The sequence below is a fragment of the Oxyura jamaicensis genome, chromosome 3 (assembly GCF_011077185.1).
Source record: "Oxyura jamaicensis isolate SHBP4307 breed ruddy duck chromosome 3, BPBGC_Ojam_1.0, whole genome shotgun sequence".
NCBI classification, from domain to species: Eukaryota; Metazoa; Chordata; class Aves; order Anseriformes; family Anatidae; genus Oxyura; species Oxyura jamaicensis.
In genome coordinates, this window is record NC_048895.1 from 1,948,844 (window position 1) to 1,968,849 (window position 20,006).

At 42.9% G+C, this 20,006-nt stretch overlaps 1 protein-coding gene across 4 annotated transcripts in view; it reads right to left on the bottom strand.

Annotated features, from left to right (window-relative positions):
• The window catches only part of RTN4 (reticulon 4), a 45,320-nt gene extending 25,654 nt beyond the window's left edge, over positions 1–19,666 (bottom strand). The window contains exons 1-4 of one of the 4 annotated variants that reach the window (XM_035322304.1): positions 19,161–19,666; positions 4,969–5,025; positions 1,708–4,155; positions 1,031–1,507 (exon numbers count right to left, since the gene is read on the bottom strand). In XM_035322304.1, coding sequence (XP_035178195.1) covers positions 1,440–1,507; positions 1,708–4,155; positions 4,969–5,025; positions 19,161–19,590 — 3,003 coding nt within the window. In that variant the 5' untranslated portion in view covers positions 19,591–19,666 and the 3' untranslated portion in view covers positions 1,031–1,439. Of the gene's footprint in view, positions 1–1,030; positions 1,508–1,707; positions 4,156–4,968; positions 5,026–19,160 lie in introns of those variants that run through there. The other 3 variants (XM_035322303.1, XM_035322306.1, XM_035322307.1) reach the window with 3 other exon arrangements.
• Positions 19,667–20,006: the final 340 nt, after the last annotated feature.

Below are 20,006 nucleotides of genomic sequence, written 5' to 3' on the forward strand. Positions count from 1 at the left end.
CACACACGCAGATCCACTCTTGGCCCTGTGAATTACCCCCTTCCTTTCTGAGAGACTGGAAAGCAACTAAGTGTTCTTTGGTTTGTTACTCTACCTGCTACTTTGTGTTTAAGTAATTTGGTATTAAAATCAAATTTTATTCAAGGCTTGTGGTCAGAATCTTGAGGCAGGTCCCAGAAGCCCAGTTCCACGTTCTGTAATACAACAAACATGAGCAAAAAACAGCATATTTTAAAAAGCAAACAAAAATCTAGAAAAAAATGATGACTTTCATTTCGTATTCTCATCTATTTAACTTTAAGAAAATGTTCCTCTATAATAAGGCAGAAAAATATTTTTCTTCCCAAATAATACAGCATGTCAGAAAGTACGACTGCTTCATAGGGTGAATACAACCACTGACAGAGACTACAGAGACTGCAGACAGTTTCCTAGTACCCAGCCCCACGCCTGGCCCAGCTCTTGCCCCTCAGCTAACATAAATGCAGGACAGATGGGTGCCTTGTCACAGCACCATGCCACTAGACAGGAGAACGCAGACAGTCTTCAACGCCCTTCTCTCCTTTTATGTGCAGCTTCCCCAGCAGTTTCATATAGACAGAACAGCAACAGCTGTGTCCTTGTCAGACCCCAAGACTTCCTGTTAAAAGAACTAACAAAAAAGCTAAAATATATACATGTAACACGCAGGGTTTCTTTTTGTTTGTTGGTTTTAATCTCTTAATAATACTTTTGCATGAAGACTTTTTGCCCAAACATTTGATTTTGTTAGAAAAACATATGCTTTCTGCAGTAGTAGCTTTTAGTGGGAAAGCTTCTAGTGCTAGACTGTAAAGCAGCAGCAGAGTACTGACATCAGAAAGCAAAGTACTCCTCTGGTCTACAAGAAGCTGGAGCTCCACAATCCATTCAGCGTAGAACGCGAGGGAAAATTCACAGCAGTCTTATCCTTTCTTAATTCTCTGCTACTTCAACTACCACATCACCAGCTGAAATATTAACTACATTGAAATGCAAGTCCCACCTGAAAGTTATCATCTGTGCTGTATGTAAACCAAATTTAATGTTTGCAGGATGCTGAACTTCTTACTGGCCACTTTCCTACTAACCTGAACAAGTAACTCCCTCATGTGTGCTATTTATTTTAAACCACTGGCCTTGATCTAATAAAAGCTGTAAGTCACGTTGAGTGGAGCTGTACAGATTCTTTTCCATATTCCAGATACAAGTTGTACATATCACAGCAGAAATGATATTTTCCTAAATTTCAGTGTCTGATGATTAACTGAATTCTGCATAAAAACACCCTTCAAATAGTGCACACGGAGCAGACCAAGACACCATATTTGGCTTACTATCATGTAGTAAGAGCAAATTGGGAAGGCCATCCAATGCCCAGCCTGCAGACAATCACAGAAAAGCTTGCAGTGAGTAGTGACTTATTTCTGCATCAATAGATCACCAGCAGGAGAACTGAAGGAGAAACCTGAAGACAGCAAGTCCAGCCCTGACAAACAGGAAAAAAAAGTACTAAAGCAGTCAGAATACGAAAAAGCTAAGAGTGCAGGCACTAATGTTTTTGTTACCCTCAACCTACACAGTGATGTTTGCAGAACATGACTTTAAAAAGATTAAATCATGACATGCTTAAGTGTAGCTAAAGAATTATGTAGATTAGTGAACTGCAAGACAGTGTACACAGATTACCTGAAGATTTACTCAGCTTTGCTGAAAACACAGCAGTAGGCTTTTCCTTTTCTTTAATTGAAGCAGCTTCTCTCTCAGCTTCCTTCTTAAAAGCTTCTGGTTTTACTACACTGACTATCTCTTTTTCAGTGGATACAGGTAAGGTATCTGTGGCCGGTAAGGACAACATGGATACTTCAGGCACTTCTCTGTCCACTGCCTCCAAGGACTTTTTCAAGACACGAGCATCTTCTTCAGTTTTAACTTCTACATTCTTTGTAGACAGATCACAGGGTAGCTCTGGGCAAGGCAGCTGCCTCTTCTCATCTTTGATCTCATTACTGATAACTTCACTTTCATCTTTGTGCATTATTTCTCTGTCAGCGACTTCTGCCACAAATTCAGGAGCAGTTTTAGGATCAACTAACATCACAAAATCTTCTGCTACTGAGACTGGGGAAGACTCCACAGATGAGAGACCTTTGCTGTCTCCTGTTTTTGGTTCTGTAGCAACAGATACATCAGCTGAGTAAGTCATAGCATTCAGCTCTTCCATTTGAAGTGGAATCTTCTCTGCCTTAGCTATTTTTGTAGGTGTTGGCTCAGATGGCTGTATGGCCACAATTTTGGAAGAGTCCAGTTCAGCTTGGAAAGACTCCAGATAAGGCTTGCCTGGGGCAGCTACAGAATCTACAAGTTGTTCTTCATGTTCATCATCAGTTACAATGCTCTCAGTTGATTTACTTTTTAAGATGAGAGATGGCTCTTCACTTTCTTTCTCAGGGAAGTCAGATATCACCTCACTATTAAACAAGTCAGATTTTCCAAACTGTGAAGACAGTTTTTCAACAAATTCCTTGTGTTCAGGCACATCCTGAGAAATGCATTCTGTTACCGGCATCTTTGAATAATCTGTTAAAGATGAAGAAGCAGATTCACCAGAGACCTTTGTTTCCTTAATTAAGTCACATGCGATAGATATATATGGAGTCTCTGTATCTTCAGGACTGGCACTACTCTCACGATCAGGTTTAAGTGTCACTTCCTCTTTTGCTTCTTGGGCCTGTGTCAATGGTACATTCACTGCTTCTTGGTATAAGGGAGGTTTTTCTGCCTCTTGCTTTACATTCTCATAATTAGCAGTAGGAATAAATGTTTCTAATGGGGAAGCTTCAAGCTGCACAGTAGATGTTTCTGTACCAGCAGTCCCACTGCTTAGTGGGGCTTCCATGACAATATCAGGCAATATTGGTGATGGAGCAGCTTCTGACCCTTCGAACGAAGGACAGAGCTGTGTCACAGGTTTCAGAGTCTCTTGTACTGACTCGGAGGTTTGAACTAAATCAATCTTTGTTTCATAAGCAAGTTTGGTACATGCCACATCATGCATTTCACTTTCATATGCTTCTTGTACTAGATCAGGAGTAAGACCTTCAGGCATACTCGCTGCAATGTCAGATAGCGTATCAACAGCGCTATCTGTTTTAGCATAGTCAGCTTCCTGGTGTTCCTGCTTGCCAACTGCTCGAGTACTAAAATCACCTTGTTCTGTGTTCTGAGCTTTCATCTCTGCGATTTTTTTCTCGTCATCAGTTCTATTTTCTGAAATGCCTTCCTCTAGTGGAGAAAGAGATTTGATTTTGTCACCATCAGGAGTTACAGAGGATTCAAATTTAGTGCAAGTGATGTAAGTCTGAGAAGGTTCTTTCACAGCTTCCGGGGTACTTGGGAAGGAGAGATCTTCAGCACTACCTTCACTCTCTCTTTCATCATCCTTATGCACCACCAGCTTATCTACACCGTATTTGTCATCTAAATCGCCTTCCACTGTGCCATCTATCTTACTTCCAACATCCTCTCTCAAGCTGCTCAGTCCATGACTAGCACCTTTTAATTCCCATATTGGCTCATATGGTTTGAAGTCTACATATTCTTCCCTCTGAATAGTGTCTTTTTTCAATGCTCCCTTCTCACCATAGTCAACACCTCGGTACTTGTCTTTGTTATAGAAGATATCTTCCTCAATTTTCTCAGACAAATCTTCAGGAGTTTCTGGAGACATCTTCAGCTGCTGTACAGGCATTTTCTCCAGGTTACATAATTCTTTAGGGCCCTCTAGCTGCATTTCCTCTTCAGCTTGAGATAAAATGGCTGCTTCTGCTTTAGCAAATGGGGGTTCCATTTCTGAGTATTTCATCTTGGAAATGTCTTTATTTCCCTCAGCAAGAAATGGATTTCTTATGTTTTCCACTGTTTCTTTACAAACCTCACTTGCATTTTCTCTGTAAATGCCTCTTGCAGGTAATCCATCTGAGAGATTATCAAAGGCTGCGTGCTCTTTAAAGGGATCAGCTGAGAGAGGAGAGAAGGAGGGAAGAGAAGCAGCAGTATCAAGCGGGACTGCAGTAAAATCCTCTTGACCAAGTGATTTAGTGCTACCTGGCTGCTCCTGCAAGTCCGTAACTTTTTCTGTGACCGTGGACAGAAAGGAAAGTTAGAGAATGCAAGTGCTCTTAAAGTCAATGCAAATTTCATGACAAGTTCACATGATGTTAGTATGAAGAGGTTCTTCTGAGTTCTATCACAAATATTACTAGCCGATAAAACAAAGTATCATTTAAAGTATGCTATTCTATTTCATCTCTTCTAGCAGAGAAGTATGCAGGAGGCTAGAGAAGCAGCAACTTTTTGCAGTGCAAAGATCACAGTAAAGCTGAAGATGCCAGACAAGTACAGAGCATCCAAGTATAGCAGGCAATATTGTCAAAGTGCAGGGGGAAAAGAAACAGAAAGAGGGTATGTCCATATGCTTGTGCATCAACATATGCACAGACATGCATGCCAGTAAGAATTTTTTTTTCAATTTTTTAAATAATGGGAATTTGGTGGACAATGTGGCTAACAAAACCCACTAAAAATATATAGGTAAAAATTTTACTTCTATGGAGTACTGCAGAAAGTTACTCTGGATTAATTCTTTCTGCTAAATCAGGAAAGCAACTATGCTTTAATGTGCTAACCTGTTAACAGTATCAACTGCTCTCTTACATCAAGGGTCCAAGAACTCACAGATGTTTCTTTATAAAACAGTTTACCACGTAAATAAAAGCGTATTAAAATCTTGAACAGATCAACTGAAAATTCAAAACTGAAAAAGCATGAGAGGCACTATTCTTGGACCCATGCTGACTTTGAGTAAAGGCAGACTAATTGGAAAGAGTTAATGAGATCAGATCAGAAATGCAGGATGTATTCAGACAAAGGTGAGCAGAAAGAACTTGCCTGCAGAGGAGTGCATCAGAGGCGCAGATGTAGCAGGAAGAGCAAAAAGGGTCTCATCTGAAAAACAAACAAATAACCTCAGCAGAAATAAAGGCTAAATAGTTTGAAGGGGGAGCGGAAGGGGAAAGGGAGGGAGGAGCGAGCAAGTAGTTCCCAGTAGTTTCCAGACAGGCCCATAGCCAACACCCACACAGAACCTCCAAACTAGATACAAGCCAAGTAATTTGTGAGAGTCAATGTTCAGAGTTCTCCCTTTACAACAGGATCTTTACTGGAGGTAACTGAGGGATCTCTACCCTTCAAGCCAAGGTCCAGTTTAGGGTAAGATACACACCAGTAACTATTTTTTATTTTCGTTATTCAAACTTGCATACTACCAAGCAGTTTTAGTATTTCCACCGTCAGAAAAATCACCTGCCATTGACACACTGTCCTTAACCTACTCCCTTTGTCAGAGGGTTTCCTAGCTCTTAACATGTATGAGAACAGCAGGGGTAACAAGACAACCAAAAATTCCGAAAAGTTACAATGAGTAAAGCTCTGAAACTCTCCACAGAGTGCTGATCTTGTAAGTGACTGTACTCCTAGTTACTATTTGCATTATAATGTAGACAAACCTCCAAGTGAAGGCATTCTTAAAGATTTCTTTTTCATGAGTCAAGACGACTATTTGTTTTTCTAAATTTGTATTAACCTTAATATTTCACCAGAGAAAGTCCCAGACCTCCAATCACCACCCAAAGAGCTAAGTAAATATAAGGAAGGACATCATTCTCCTAAGGTAAGACAGTCACTCTACTTCACAAATGCATGTCAAGGAGCCAGAGGATCCCAGATTTTACACTACCTGAAATAAAGGCACAACTATATTTTACAAAGCTGCACAAAACATTTAATGAAAACCCAGTTTAGAAGCAGCGATGCCATTAGGGACCAAACAAACCAAGACCAGTCTTCCTCTCTATTCGAGTCAGCAGCAGTGTTTTTCCCAGATCTGTCATGGCCTGTTGGTATTACATCGATGTAAAAATAGTAATATTTAAGTACTATCTTGTAATTCAAAAACTTTACACACTCTTCAGAATGAGAGTGTTAAAGAATATTTGCAGTTTACATTGATTGCATTAGCAGAATGGGAAATTATTTCAAAGCATTTCAATTAGATTTTCAATTTCCAATCCAGACAACATCAACAATCTTTAGTACTTGATCTTTGTCCAGGCAAATAAAACTAAAGAAGTTAAGAACACATATCGTAATTAAAAGCAAAGCGAAATAGAATCAATTGCTTTCAAATGATGAAAGGCAAGAAATGACAAACATGGTAGAGTCCAGCAGCATATAGAGAATAATCCAATAAAGACATTATGGTCATTCAGCATTGAACCAAGATTTTCTGCAAAAGCAATGCCACTTCAAGAGCCTCATGACCTGTTCGGCTTACTCAAATTATTCCCAACTGCAGTTTTCCAAAAATCCGAAGTCTTTGCACAACCTACATTTTCTGGCACAATACAGTCAGTTATTTTTGTTTTGCAGAACACTTATCTTCAAGTGATGTTTAGAATTCACAAAACATGGCAAGAGTAATAAAGTTGGAGCACAGGACTCGGTATTGAGAAGCTTCCTTAACTCCTGCCAGGCTAAAGGGGACCTCTGTTCAGTCTTCTGGAAATTACGTTTTCCTATTAAGAACCACAGAGTGAAACCTCAATTCCCAATTTAGAACTTGTTAAAACAGTGCTACAGTTCAGCGGCAGCAAAAGCTTTTAAGGATAAAAACCACACTGGAGGACAACTGACCAACCTGTGATACTACAGGTCACAGAACTGTGACGCCCACCCACACACCACCGAGTATCACCACGTGTCCTTTATTTCAGGAGATGCTCAACCCCGCAGGCTTGGGCTCCCAGTGATCTCTTCAGCCAGGTGCTGCAAGCTCCCGCAGAGCCCTCTGCCCGACCACGTCACAAGGCTTGGAGTGAAACAAGGGGCTTCACCAAAAATGCAGCCTGGGACCCATCAGTCCAGGGCGCTGCTCTGCTTCCCTCAAAACGATGCCTAAAGCAGTAACATCAGGTATTTTTCTTCAGTCTCTAGTATGCCCACTGTGTCAAGGGCCACTGTGATTTTTGGCCTCACCATTTGCACCAAGCAGCACACTCTCTTATCCCCCAGTTTTATGCCCAGAAGGACTGAGCAAGCAGCACCTCCCAGCCATAAATACGGAGCTATGTCCCTCTTTTTGCATGCCAGATGCTGGTCCTACTGAAACATTTAATACCACTTGGTTAAATGGATCAGCCGTGGCTGCATATTCCTGAGCCAAGGCCAACGTCTCTTATCACCTTACCTCTTCCCTGCCCATGACACACTCCCCTTGGAGCACTGCACACACAAACACCAGGTCCAAAGCCTCAAGGGACCTGCCACGTGCCAGCTCACCAGGAAGCTGGCAACAAGGAGCACAGCTCAGTGTGCACCTTCCCCAAAAACACACATTCATCTCCTCCAGGCCATGCTGGAACAGCAAATCCTGTGTTTGCTGGAAAGGATTTATACTTGGGAGCAGAAGAGATAGGAAGGGAAGCAGGATGGACTTGAAGAGACTATACAGCCCAGCACCAAGAGAGAGACACTCTGGAAAAGGATCTCACTACAGGGAAACCAAGCACAAGCCAAAGAAGTGAGGAAGCAGAAAATCTAGAAATAGAAGGGCGAAGAAGGAAGACAGTCTGCTGGGGTAAGGGGGTGAAGAGGAAATCTTTTTAATACTTCACAACCCCAGCAAGAGAGGTTTCTGCTGAGGAACACTGATTTTAGGAATGTGATCCCCGATTTTTGAGTGCTTCATTGAGACAGCGCAACACAAGAACTCTCAGGTTTGGTCTCCATTTACTCAACACAAACACACAATAGCCATGTCAGTCACTGAATTCCCAGCTTCTCTTAATGGAAGGATATTATGCCCACACCCATACTTTACTTTTTACACATAGCTGGAGTGCGAAAAGTGATTATATAAAAGCAGTATTTCCTAACCAGCCAAGGGGAACCACCCACTTGCCTTCCATCCACGTCAGAGCAGCATTTTTCCTGCCAAAAGGAAGATAACATGAGGACCTTTTCCTGCTGTTGGCCCTGTGTAACACCTCCAGGTACATGGGGGGAACAGAGTAGGACCTCTATAACTCCCACATCTGCCTGACTGCTGAGGGAACCACCCATTCTCTTCAAACTGTAGTTCAAATGACTGAAGGGAATTACTTTTTTCCAGCGATGCCATTTGCACTGAAGAATCTTTACCTGCGATGTAAGAATTGGAGGTAGAAATCTTCCAGAAACCACTGTGGGGGTGCTTTGCTTTGGGTGCTGGAACCAGGGGCCGGTCTCACAGAAGTTCCAGCACACCCTGTACTTTGGAACACATGGAAGCACAAATATAAGTTTATGACAGCCCATCAGTATTGGTCATGTAATACAGACCTGTGGTATCACACACTGAACAGCCTTTATTACCCCAGATTTGGCCTGGTGTTTTTGCTCTGCTCAAACACCAGACTCGAGCTCATGTCTGAGCTGACTGAGGAATCAGAGGTGACTTTATCAGGTACTATGCAGAGCATGCTTCATTAAGAACTACATTCTTACCTAGATTTTAGTTTCACAAGCCCATAAGGAATATTTTTAAACACTGGGGGGAGGGGAACAGCCAGACAGGAACAAGACTTCAAAAGTTTTCCCATCACACCCCCCATCCTCACAGGCTAGCAGCTATGCAATAAATCAAGAGTATATAGGGTAGCTGTAAATTAAGAATGGGATTGTGCAGGTTAAATTAAAGATTAAAATATCATATTTCACTATGCACATACATAGTCTGTGAAGGAGCTGTGCAAATTTATTTATGGTCTCATTTAAGCTTCAGTGCAGCTTTTTAAAAACAACCACCCATGTATATGAACATATCACCCTAAGAGGAGAAGAAAAAAAGAACATAACACACTCATGCACAAAGTGATTCATTTCGATCACTTTTTTTTAAATTACTCAGCAAATTTTACCTCGACTTTATACAAAATATTCTCCCCCTCCCAAAAAAGTGCAGCTCTTCCTTTCATTAGCATGAACCCTCATACTCAAAAGCTCTGTGTCATCCTTTCAACTAAAATGTAAGTTCCACTAACATGAAACTGATTTATGTTTTTGGTTTATGTTTTGTTTAAAAATAATGGATGGCAACAAACCAATGAGGCATCATTTAAAACTCACATTCTGATTTTGTACTCATTCCCCCACTAACCAGGGTTGTTACAGGAAACCAATATTATCGGTTTAAACATAAAAATAGTGCATAGACTAGTTAATAGCAAAATTTTTGGAAAAAGAGCATAGAATTAAATGAAGAGAAAGATTTCTGAGACAAAAGAGAGAAAGTAAAGTTAGCTGCAAAACACTTCCAGAGAAAGAGAACATTTAAAAATGAAAAAGTAGTAAACTGACAGTTCCTGTGAAAATTTATCCAAAAAAAAATAATTTTCTTCAAAATATACTTGCCACAAGTAAGCAGCAAGCAGAGGACTGAAGTCTAGTCACAGAAAAAAAAAAAACTGAGAAGAACATGCTTTGCCCCCATTGCTGGATTTTTGGTAAGAAATGCACCCATCCACCTGCTCTCACACATAACTTTCCAAGCATCAGGTTTATGGTAAGACAGGTCTGTTGTTCTGATACACTCCTCATTTTTATGTATGAGCTCAGTATTGAAAAAAGAGACAAAAATATTTTTCCTTACATGTAAACATTGATAGTAAACTTCATCCTGATGCACAGCTTAGCTTTATTAGGGGACTGCATCAGGGAATTTGCTAATGCTAGATGGCAGCTTCAGTCTTCAGAAAATAAAAAACATTTCCTGGATTAGTTTACTGGAGATTGTACATTATTCTGTTCTTTCTTTTTAAGAATAAAGTTTTTAAGAATCCACTTCACCTCTGCATTTTTAAGAAAAAGATCTAAATGCCTGCTAGCAAGACAAAGTACTAATAAGACAGACCCACCACAATGGGACACCAGTTCTGAAGAGCCTCTCTTGTTAATACAAATATGTAAAAATAAAAGAACAGACAAAATCAGCAGCATCTCATGTGGCATAAAAGTTATATCCACAGCAATTCCTGCTTCTTCAATGCATCAAGTTGTTAATTTGCCCACAGCAAAGGCTGCCCCAAGCTGCATTATTGATCTCAAATCATTATTTAGATAAAACATACATATGTATTACTGCTATGAAGTTTTACTCTTTATAATTCTGTGATTCTTACTGTTTTATGATTGTGATTTTATTTATTTATTTTACAGATTCAGGAACTACAAAAGCCCCCAGGCCTTTGCAGAGCAATGCAGTCCCCTCACATTCTATAAGCACAAGGACAAAGTGCTATGTTTTTCCCCTGCTCTGTGCCTATATCAAATTATTATGAGTAAACTGTTACATTTTGGCATAAACCGTCAAAGGCAAAGTAATGTATCTGACCCTCTGAGAAAGTTAATTTAAATATATTCAAGCAGAGTCAAGTTCTCAGATGCCTAATTCTGTACTGCAGTGCACAAAAGCATACAACTTCGCAAGAACTTTGAGAAGAGCAGCTGCCTACACAGACTCCATTTAAATCACCTCCTGTTCTGATGCAGTTGTTCTAAATACAGTATTTCACCAAATATTTAAGCAATTCAAGATGAGGATTCAACTGCTAATAGCATCTTTTCATATCATTAGATCCGGCTGCAGAGCCACAGCAAACAACTGGGTTCTCTCATTTGACACTGTTTAGTCATACATGTAGTCTATAAACAGACAGTTTAGTAAATTCAGACTGTAAACTACTTGGAAATCTTAGAGAAAAGTATTTACATACAGGCTGCTACAGAAGACAGAGACTGCTCAAGATTCAAAGGAAAACAGAAGCCCTATTTTTAACATCTTGATGGTATCAGAAGTAGGATCACAAAAGGATCCATGAACTTTATCATTAGCAAGGGCAACTGGAAGTCCTCTTGGGACTTCAGTTAAAGCCAAGAGGCATCACACATCATTTGCAGAGTGAGTTCCACTATGCTGCATGGGAGACTTCTAATTTTACGTTAGTTGAAACAGATCAAGAAAATGAGTTCAAAATGCTTGTTTGGAATGTTTGCCACTTTAGATACTCCGTTTTATGGAAACAAGTCTCTAGCCAGAAGCAGTGTCTACTTACTGTTTGAAAAATCTACAACCAGAGTGCTTTAAGCAGCTTTTTTTCCTCCTTCTTCCAATATGGTATTTGCATGGTCCAACTCACAGCATCCTTCCTTCTTTTTGAAAAGTGACATTTGAGGGGAGTTGCTCAACAATGCAAATACTGTTCAGGATGCAACGACACAGGTAAGATATGCCATTTCATCTTCTTTTGGTCAGCTATGGAGTAAACAAGGAGACTGTACCAGCCCTGCAATACTCAGCTACCAACCAAACCAGGAACAGGGGTGGAGGGAAGATGTGTTAATTCCAGCTGTATGACGATTCCCTCCATTACAATTGCCAGAGTGTCAAAATGAGTGTCCATTGTAAGAGTGTTTTTTTGTTTGTTTTTTTTTCCTCCTTTAAAGACCTTTAAATACTTCTGACACAACTGCCAACCCCTCCTTGGTGTTGCATCAAATGCTGATGAATAATTCTATGGACAGGATCCAAGGGGCGTTACAGAAGACGGTTGTTTCGCCACTTCCTATCTCCAGGCTCTCACCAGTACAAGTATCACTGTATCTCTTTGGAGCAGGGACACAATTTTATCTGGCTTTTAGGGAAAAAATAAGTTCACTAAAAAATAAGTAGCACATACCAAGTAACTTTCGCCTAGATTAACCAAAAGTCTGTCTCCTCACCCAGCTGTATCAACTGATCTAACCACAAAGTGTCTTCTTACAGAATTAGCATCAGGTGGTGGGTAAATACCTCCCTTTATTAACATCAGGTGGCCACAATCATCAGCTTCAACTGTTCACAGCTTACCTGTGAAGGCCTGAAAATACCCACTTCATCACAAGTAAAAGCAAACATTTAATAGCAAGGCTTAGAATCAATCTAGAGATCTCAGATATGAATGGATATTCACAGATCAGGGATTTATATTTAAGGATTTAAATTATTATAATATACTTACTTTAAAATAAGAAGCAATCTAGCCAGCTACAAACACAAGCCCAGCTCCACACAACCTTATAGATGAGAACTCACATTGGCAGTACTTGTAACCAAAAATTTACGTAATTAATCTGAAAACTAAATAAGCCTTCCTTAAGATCCAATTCTTCATCTGTACATTGGCGTAACAAACAAATTTTGGGTTCTGGCAGCACCACAAAACAGAAAAACATAATTACACCCAAACTTATTCAGATGCAGGAGGTCTAAAGAGCCATGCAAACCCTATAATTAAGCAGGCATTATCCAATTTAATTTCAGAGATTATACCAATCATGAGAGTCCCCTCCACTGATTTGTACAGATGGAATTTTTCTCTGCTTGCTCCATGATTAAAGAAATTAAGCAATATTTAGATTAGCTACTTTATCATTGCAGAATACATTTATTAGCTGAATTAATCTTTCAGAAATGGAGAAGAGATGCTACCGATTTCTTCCACCATCTATTCCCAACACATTACCTTGTGTGACAAGCCTCTGTCTTAAGAATTTATAGTCTGTAAAATAAAAACAAATGGATGCATAAGGTAAGTCCATGCCACAAGACAGAAAAAAACATGGATATTCTGAGGGTTCAACAAAGCCATTACCATCATGTAAGAGTATCTTTAAATGCAATGGATGAAGTGGTGTGAAAACATTAGATATAGTATCCCAATAATCTCCTTTTAAAGGAATATGTTCAGATATCAAGTAGGGCTATAACCTGGCTTGCAGTAGATTTTGGTCAATACAGGTTTTAACTGCCCACTTGGGTTTTTGAATCACTTAGACAACTCACATACACGGGATAACTAATTTTCTTATCTAACAATGAGATCTTTTAAACAAAACTTGGGTTCAAAACACTGGAAATTCCCCCCTTTGCCCTTTGAACAGCATTTCTCAAGCTGAAGGCATGAATACTCAAAGACTAGGCTGAAGACCAAGAAATGACCTTTATTCCAACACTACCACATACTTTTTACTACTTTCTCCAGCTCTTGTTCCTTTTCCTTACGGTTCTCCAGCTCCGACCTGCTTTCTAAAGGCCTCACACATGCTCTATCCATTTTGCTTGGCATTCATTTCCTTATCACAAAGGACAGAGATGAACAGGCATTGCAGGCTTTTGTCATCTCTCAGAAGAGAAGACTATAGCTCAGCTCAAGAAAACTGATCACAAAACACTAATGACTGGATAAGCAGTAGGATTTTGACATTAGACCAACAGCATTTAATAGGCCAGGAGCATTTTTAATTGGAAACAGAAAAGTTTATATTTATCTCAGTCTGCTGTCTTATTTAAATACTTCTCAATTAACATATTCTTCTTAGCTGATGAAGTTGATGACATGATTGCTCCACTCATTAAAAAGCTGCGAGTAAAAGTTCACAATACATTCCTGAGACAGAAAGCAAGCCTTCCAGCAAAAACAGAAGATCAAGCTGGTATTCCTCACACCTCCACACAGCAATGAACTAATAATTCTTGTATTGAAAAAGGTATGCCCCCTTTATACATGGGAAAACACTAAACGGAGACAAAGCCATCAAAAACCATGGGGAAGAGAAGTCTTAAGAAAACCTCTACATAGAAATTGTCTTATTTTGACAGATACAGTTAGCAGCAGATTACTTCCACTTGAAACATAAAAACATTCTAATGTAATTTGATTTTCTGACTTTATGAATATTAATAAGCCCATTATTTTATTGCTACTGTCATAGCTCCAAATACGTCGAACAGCTCTAAGTCCAGTGATCTCATTGCTACCTGGACTTTACTGCCCCAAAAGCAATCTTAAAAAGCAGAATACACCAAGTAGTGTCTTCAAAGCATGACAGGAGTCATTTCTATTTCAATCCACAAAACAAGATATGAAAAAAATATGAAAATATTTCACTGTTCTACTTAGATTCACAGTTGACTTTGTGTATATATATATAATAGCTTATTTTCTTTCATTGCTAATGCAGCTCAGTCAGTAGCTACATGATTTTCTCCTACTTTGTACATAAACATTCCTGAATATATCCGGACAATTTATCTGTAAGCTACATGCACTGCCTTATGTTTTCTGGACAGCAAAACACCAAGAAGTATTTCCTTACTTATAAAGTATCTAGAACCTGAAGGACATTTTCAGACTAACCAAGCATTCCTTTTTTTTTTTTTTTAATCAGTTTCATGGTTACCATAGTAACATGTAAGCTCAAAAAAAGCCATTTTCATTCAAAATCTTGTTTTAACAGAAAACAAAGCAAGATAACAAGCACAGCAAGATATGCCTCAAGTTGTAGATTAACAGCCCTGTAGGTTAACAGCTAGAGCAACCCAGTGAGAACAAGCAAGTCACTGGTGCTACAAAACAGATGTTGAAAGACACAGACCTACTGGCCCCTATTGAAACCTCATGGCAAGCAGCAGGATCTGCACAGAACACCACCAGAATGGAAACACTGGTTTCTAGGGCTAAGAGAATGAAGACTGCATGGCTTCTGCTAAGTAGCCAGGCTCCTGGGTGGAATGCTCTGCAAGATCTGCATCCTTCCCATCTGCAGGAAGAAGAGGAAGGAACAGGGAAAGTGACCTCACAGCACACCAACCAGAATTTAGGATAGAAAAATGCATAGCAGATTACTGAAATAACACGAAATGCTTCAATGTTCCAGTAACAGTTCTACTTTAAGGCTGCCTCCTTGCCATGCCAATTGCATACTTCTCTACCTGTGAGCTGCAAAGTTGGAATCTTTTGACCTTTATGTTCCAACTACCACTCATTCCTAACTCATCAGTAGATCAGTCATTGCAAAGGGACTCAACACTTTCCTAGCAATTTTCGAGATGTTCTCCACCAGAACGAGGGAACACCACTGACCTGGAGGCTTGAACATTGCCCTTAACTCTTCTTTAGAAGGGCTGCCATCAGTGCTTATCCAGGAGGGAACTAACAAAGAGATTCAGTGCTCACCAGCAGTGATGCAACAGTATGGACGCCAGTTGTCACTTTGTAGACACGCTGCAGACTCCCTTAAGTAAAGGTAAGGAGGAGGGGAATAAAAGGCAACCAACCAGCAGTTCTGTGGTTTGTAGGATTTCATCTCCAAGGGAAAGCACCCAATGCAATTCAAAGCCTCTCTGTGGGCTACCTCATAATATGGTAGGTGGAAACTGTGCTGTTTTCTCTTGCAAAGCAAGTCAAAGGACACGTACACGCTAAGCAAATACACTATCAAACCTGGCAGGGCCATCCTTGCACATACATCCAGTTAACAAGAGAAATATGGAGTTTTGGCTTCAGAATGTCTTAAAGCAGCTGGCCCCACAGTGCTTAACATTGCACGTGCACACAACAATATGAAATAGAAAGATTCTTCACTGAACATGGAATACAAAAATGAAAATACCGGCTTTACCGTACCAGTCAAATCGCTGGTTACTGTCCCCCTCTGTACATCACCAAAACAGACACTGATAACAGCCAGAAAAAGGTCACATTCCAGCTTTGATATACACAGGTTATGACCACCTCCCTTACAGCTTTACTGACTACTTTTGGGAAGGTGGGAGGGGATATACCTCAAAGAAATGCTGAAAATCAGCAGGAACGTATTTTAATAACCAAGGGATGCAAATGAAAGTCGCCAACAGCAGCATTCAAGGATAGCTGTATTTTTTCCAAGTCACGCTGCATTCCGTCCCCAGACCCCACACAACTCCTCTGTGCATTCACAGCAGCGCACCAGAAAAACTCATCACCGTGGAAAAAAGCCAAAGAGTACATATGCTGCTTTAGAATTTGTGTAAAATGCAAGTCACAGGACTTCAGGATATTTCCACTGCAGGATAAAAGGGACACTCTGTAATAAAGTGGGCAGAAGCAGATATAGAACACTACATGTAATTGCCCTCCTATGGCAGCTGGGGGCAATTTGGTGAGGATGAACTCTAACACAGAATAGTTGGGCTGCTGGTAGCTTGAGGCTACTGATGGCATCCCTGCTGACCTCTGTTTGACGCAGTCTGGCACGCAGGCAGACTGTTTATGAAATCTCTCCTGAACATTGATGAATTAAACTAAGTCCTAAAAAAACTAGATTAAAAACAAAACTAACTCATCAACTGGCACATCAGAACATTTGCATATGCACTGAACCACTGCTGAGCTGCAGGCCGATGGCATGCAAGTCATCACCTTTGTTCGCTTTGGATGCTGGTCTGCCATCCCATGAGGCCAGGTTGGCTGGCTGTGCATATGGGTTCCTTGTTAAGGATGTGGTTGTGTCCTACCACAACCTCCCCTTCCAGCAAAGCGATATATAACCTGCCTTTAGCAGTATGCGCGGCTAGGATCTGGGGCTTTGAAGATGGAAAGTGGTATCTTCTCATCTTAGTTTACTTGCTGATCTTATTTTAGACAGCTCGGGGAGGAAAAAAATGATTCATTTTTACCATGCATGACCACCTCAAACCTGTTTTTCTTTGTATGTAAATTTAGGTAATTGAGAAGACTCATGTAGAAAGCTCTCAAGAAGAGTAGTAAATTTTGCTAGCTATGTAACAGTGAGTATCAAGAAAAAGAAGTGCCCAAGACAGCGTAAGTTTTACTGTAGCCCTCTTGTTTTCTTCTCCAGCAAATATTTATATTAGCTCTTAAGAAGGTAGGCTGCAGACACACAGCCAGAGACTCACATTACATATAATTATGTCAGTCTCTTACAATAACACTGAATACTTATAAGTATGTAGCTGATATTAATTACAAAGATTTACTTTTTAAAGCACCTCCGTATATAAATAGTACATTTTAATGGGCCAAGAAGTTGCCTATACATTTTCTCTATTGTTATGCTGACAAAAAGCAGCACTAGGCCCTATTGTTGGATATAAAAAGAAAACCCTACTATTCTTCACACGCTTGCTATAGGCAATACTACTTTCTCAGAAATAAAATTTCAAAGCTATTTGTCTCAAAACATCATTCAATCAAAGCCTTGGATTTTTAATATGAAGAGAACATCTTCTAAATTTCTAGATCATAGATAGTTTTTCACCTCTATCTTAAGCTCATAGCAGAGCTGAAAGTAAATGAAACCATAACCCTCCAGAAGAGGGGGAGCCACCACAGACGCGGGGTGATCCATCCCATAGACACCCCACTACAAGCTGCAGGCACCAATTTGATTTTGCCCATTTCACAGCAAGACTGGAAGTGAACTCACTTGAAGCAAGGTAAACATTTTGACTGAAAAATGTTAAGTATCCATTTAAACTCAGCTGTTCTTTGGTTTTACACCAGGTTGTTGTTGAAACAAGGTACTCCTGCACCTGAGAGGACCAAAGCATTCATAGCATATATAGACAGTGCTTCTATCAAAACAATTTGTTCTCATCTAGTAGTTTCAAGTGCTTAAAGCATAACCTGTAATGTTCTGACCCATCATTAGATGAGCATTTTATCTGCCACACCTTGTCTCTGGGAGCCAGGCCTCCCAAAGATGGCCTCCTCACTTCAGAGCTCTGAATTAGTCACCACTGATAAATTCTGTCCCCTCCAGTTAGGTCTTACAAAATACCTCTGACACCACTCTTCAGATACACTACCCAGTCCTCACAACTCAACCCAGTTGAGCTGTGTCTCCTCTACTCCAGGAAGGTAGAAGAAATATTTCAGGAATTACCGTGATCCTTGCCTTATCCCTCTGGTGTCAAGGAGCAGAAAGCAAACACAGCTCTACAAATCACACTTTTATCCCCATTTTTCAAAGCAACAGCAAGATTTGGTTGATTTTATTTATTCCATTTTGTTCTACTTAAGCCTCCGTGGCTCCACGCAGACTCCTTGCCTAGAAAGCAAGAAATGCCACTCATCCATCATATAGGATCCCTCCAGTTAAATCTGTTCCAAATTTTTTGTCATTATCTGTCATCCAAATGTGAAAGAACAAAATAAGAAGGCTCCATAAAAGACAACAGCAGAACCAACCACAAAGTCCTGGCACACGTGCAAATGAAATGCATTCTAAATCTATCCCCCCAAAAACGTAATTCATGTTTAACGGGGCTTTTTGTTGTTTCTCCAGTACCTTTTTTCAATTAAATCTTGAATACCGCATTCACTCCTGACGTTATTATTGAAACCCTGCACCTCCCAAATGTATGTAATGTACCGATACAAGACAGCAGGAATTAAGATATGAGGCACCGTCACGGTAAGGCATCCTGCTTCGCCAACTTCCATTGTTTTAGTGGCCTCCCAACAGCTCGTGCCTTTGCAGTTAAGCACAAGAAGGGCCGAGGTGCAGCCGCAACCAGCAGCCGCCACCGGGGCTGAGGATCCACCGCCATCAGCGCCTCACGGGGCGGGGAGCCCTGCGGGAAGGCGCCCGCAGCGCCGCGGCCATTTCGGGGGGCTCGGCCCCACGGCAACGCTTCGGGGCCGGGGGCCGCCGCTGAGAGGGGACCGCCCTGAGGCGCAGCGGGGGCGCGGGGCTGGGGCGGGAGCCCGGCACCGCTCCCGTGCCGCGCCGCCGCCTTTGTGTGAGGCATGGGCGCGGCGCTCCCGGCTCCAGCGTCCCGGCGAGGGCAACCTCGACGCCCGAAGGCCGTGCTGCCGCCCTGAGGGGACGGGGGTCCCGCGGGGGTCCCGGGCCGTTCCCGCCCCCCCGCCTCGCGGCCGTTGCCAGGCGGCGGCGGCCTCACCCCACGGCCCATGTGCGAGGCGGCAGCCGGGCGGCGCCCCGCCCTCCCTCCCCAAGCATAAGAAAGAGGGGAGGGGAGGGACGCGCACACAAAAAGAAGATTTTCTTTTTTTTTTTAAAAAAAAAAAAAAAAAAAAAAAAAAGGGGGGGGTGATAAAACAAAAAGCTGGTTTCCTGCACAGGCTGCGGCGGAGGAGCGGGGCCGCGCCCGGCGGCGGGCAGACAAAGGCAGCGCCCCCCGCCCGCCCCGCGGCACTCACCGGCCGAGCCCGAGGCTCCTCTCTTGCGGGCCGCGGGGGGCTCCGCCGGGGGCGGGCCGGGGGCCGGAGACTGCTCCCGGGCGGGGGACGGCGTAGTGGCGGCGGAGGACGAGGAGGAGGAGACGGCGGCCGCGGGGCTCCAGCCGGGCTGCGGCGGCTCGGGGGCGGCGGGGCGGGGCGGCTCGGTGGGGCCGCTCAGCTCCAGCTGCTGCGGCGGCCGCTCCGGCAGGGCTGCGGCGGGCGGCGGGGCCGGCTTCCTCTCCATCACCTCCAGCTGCTCGTCGAAGTCCTCGTCGTCCTCCTCCTCCTCCTCTTCCTCCTCCTCCTTCTCGTCGTCCAGCACGAACTGGTAGTTGAACTGGGGCTGCTGCGGCCGCGGGGGCCCGGAGGAGGAGGAGGAGACCAGAGGCGACTGGTCCAGCTCGTCCATGGCGCCGGGAGCGAGCGGAACAATGAGCGCGGCTGGGGCTGGGGCTGTGCCGCTGCCGGCTGCGGGCCCGGCCTCCCCGCCCTGGTGACTCACCGCTGGGGGGGCGGCGGGGCGCGGCCTCCCGCCCCGCCCAGCCGCTGAGCGACGGCGGCGGGAGCCAGTGGGAAGCGGCGGGGGAGCGGCTCGGCCAATGGGGCGCAGCGGCAGCATGCATATGCATAGAGGGGCGGGGCCAGCCCCATCCCCAGCCGCGCGCTGCCCCCGAGGATGCGGCGAGGGCCGGGTCCGCCCCACACCGCCCCGCCGGGCTCGGGGCCGGCCCGGAGCGAGCGCCTCGCTCGGCCTCGCAGCCGCTGTGAGTCAGCGCCGCCCGCCCCGCCCTGCCCCGAGCCCGGCCCGGGCCGGGCCGGCCGGCG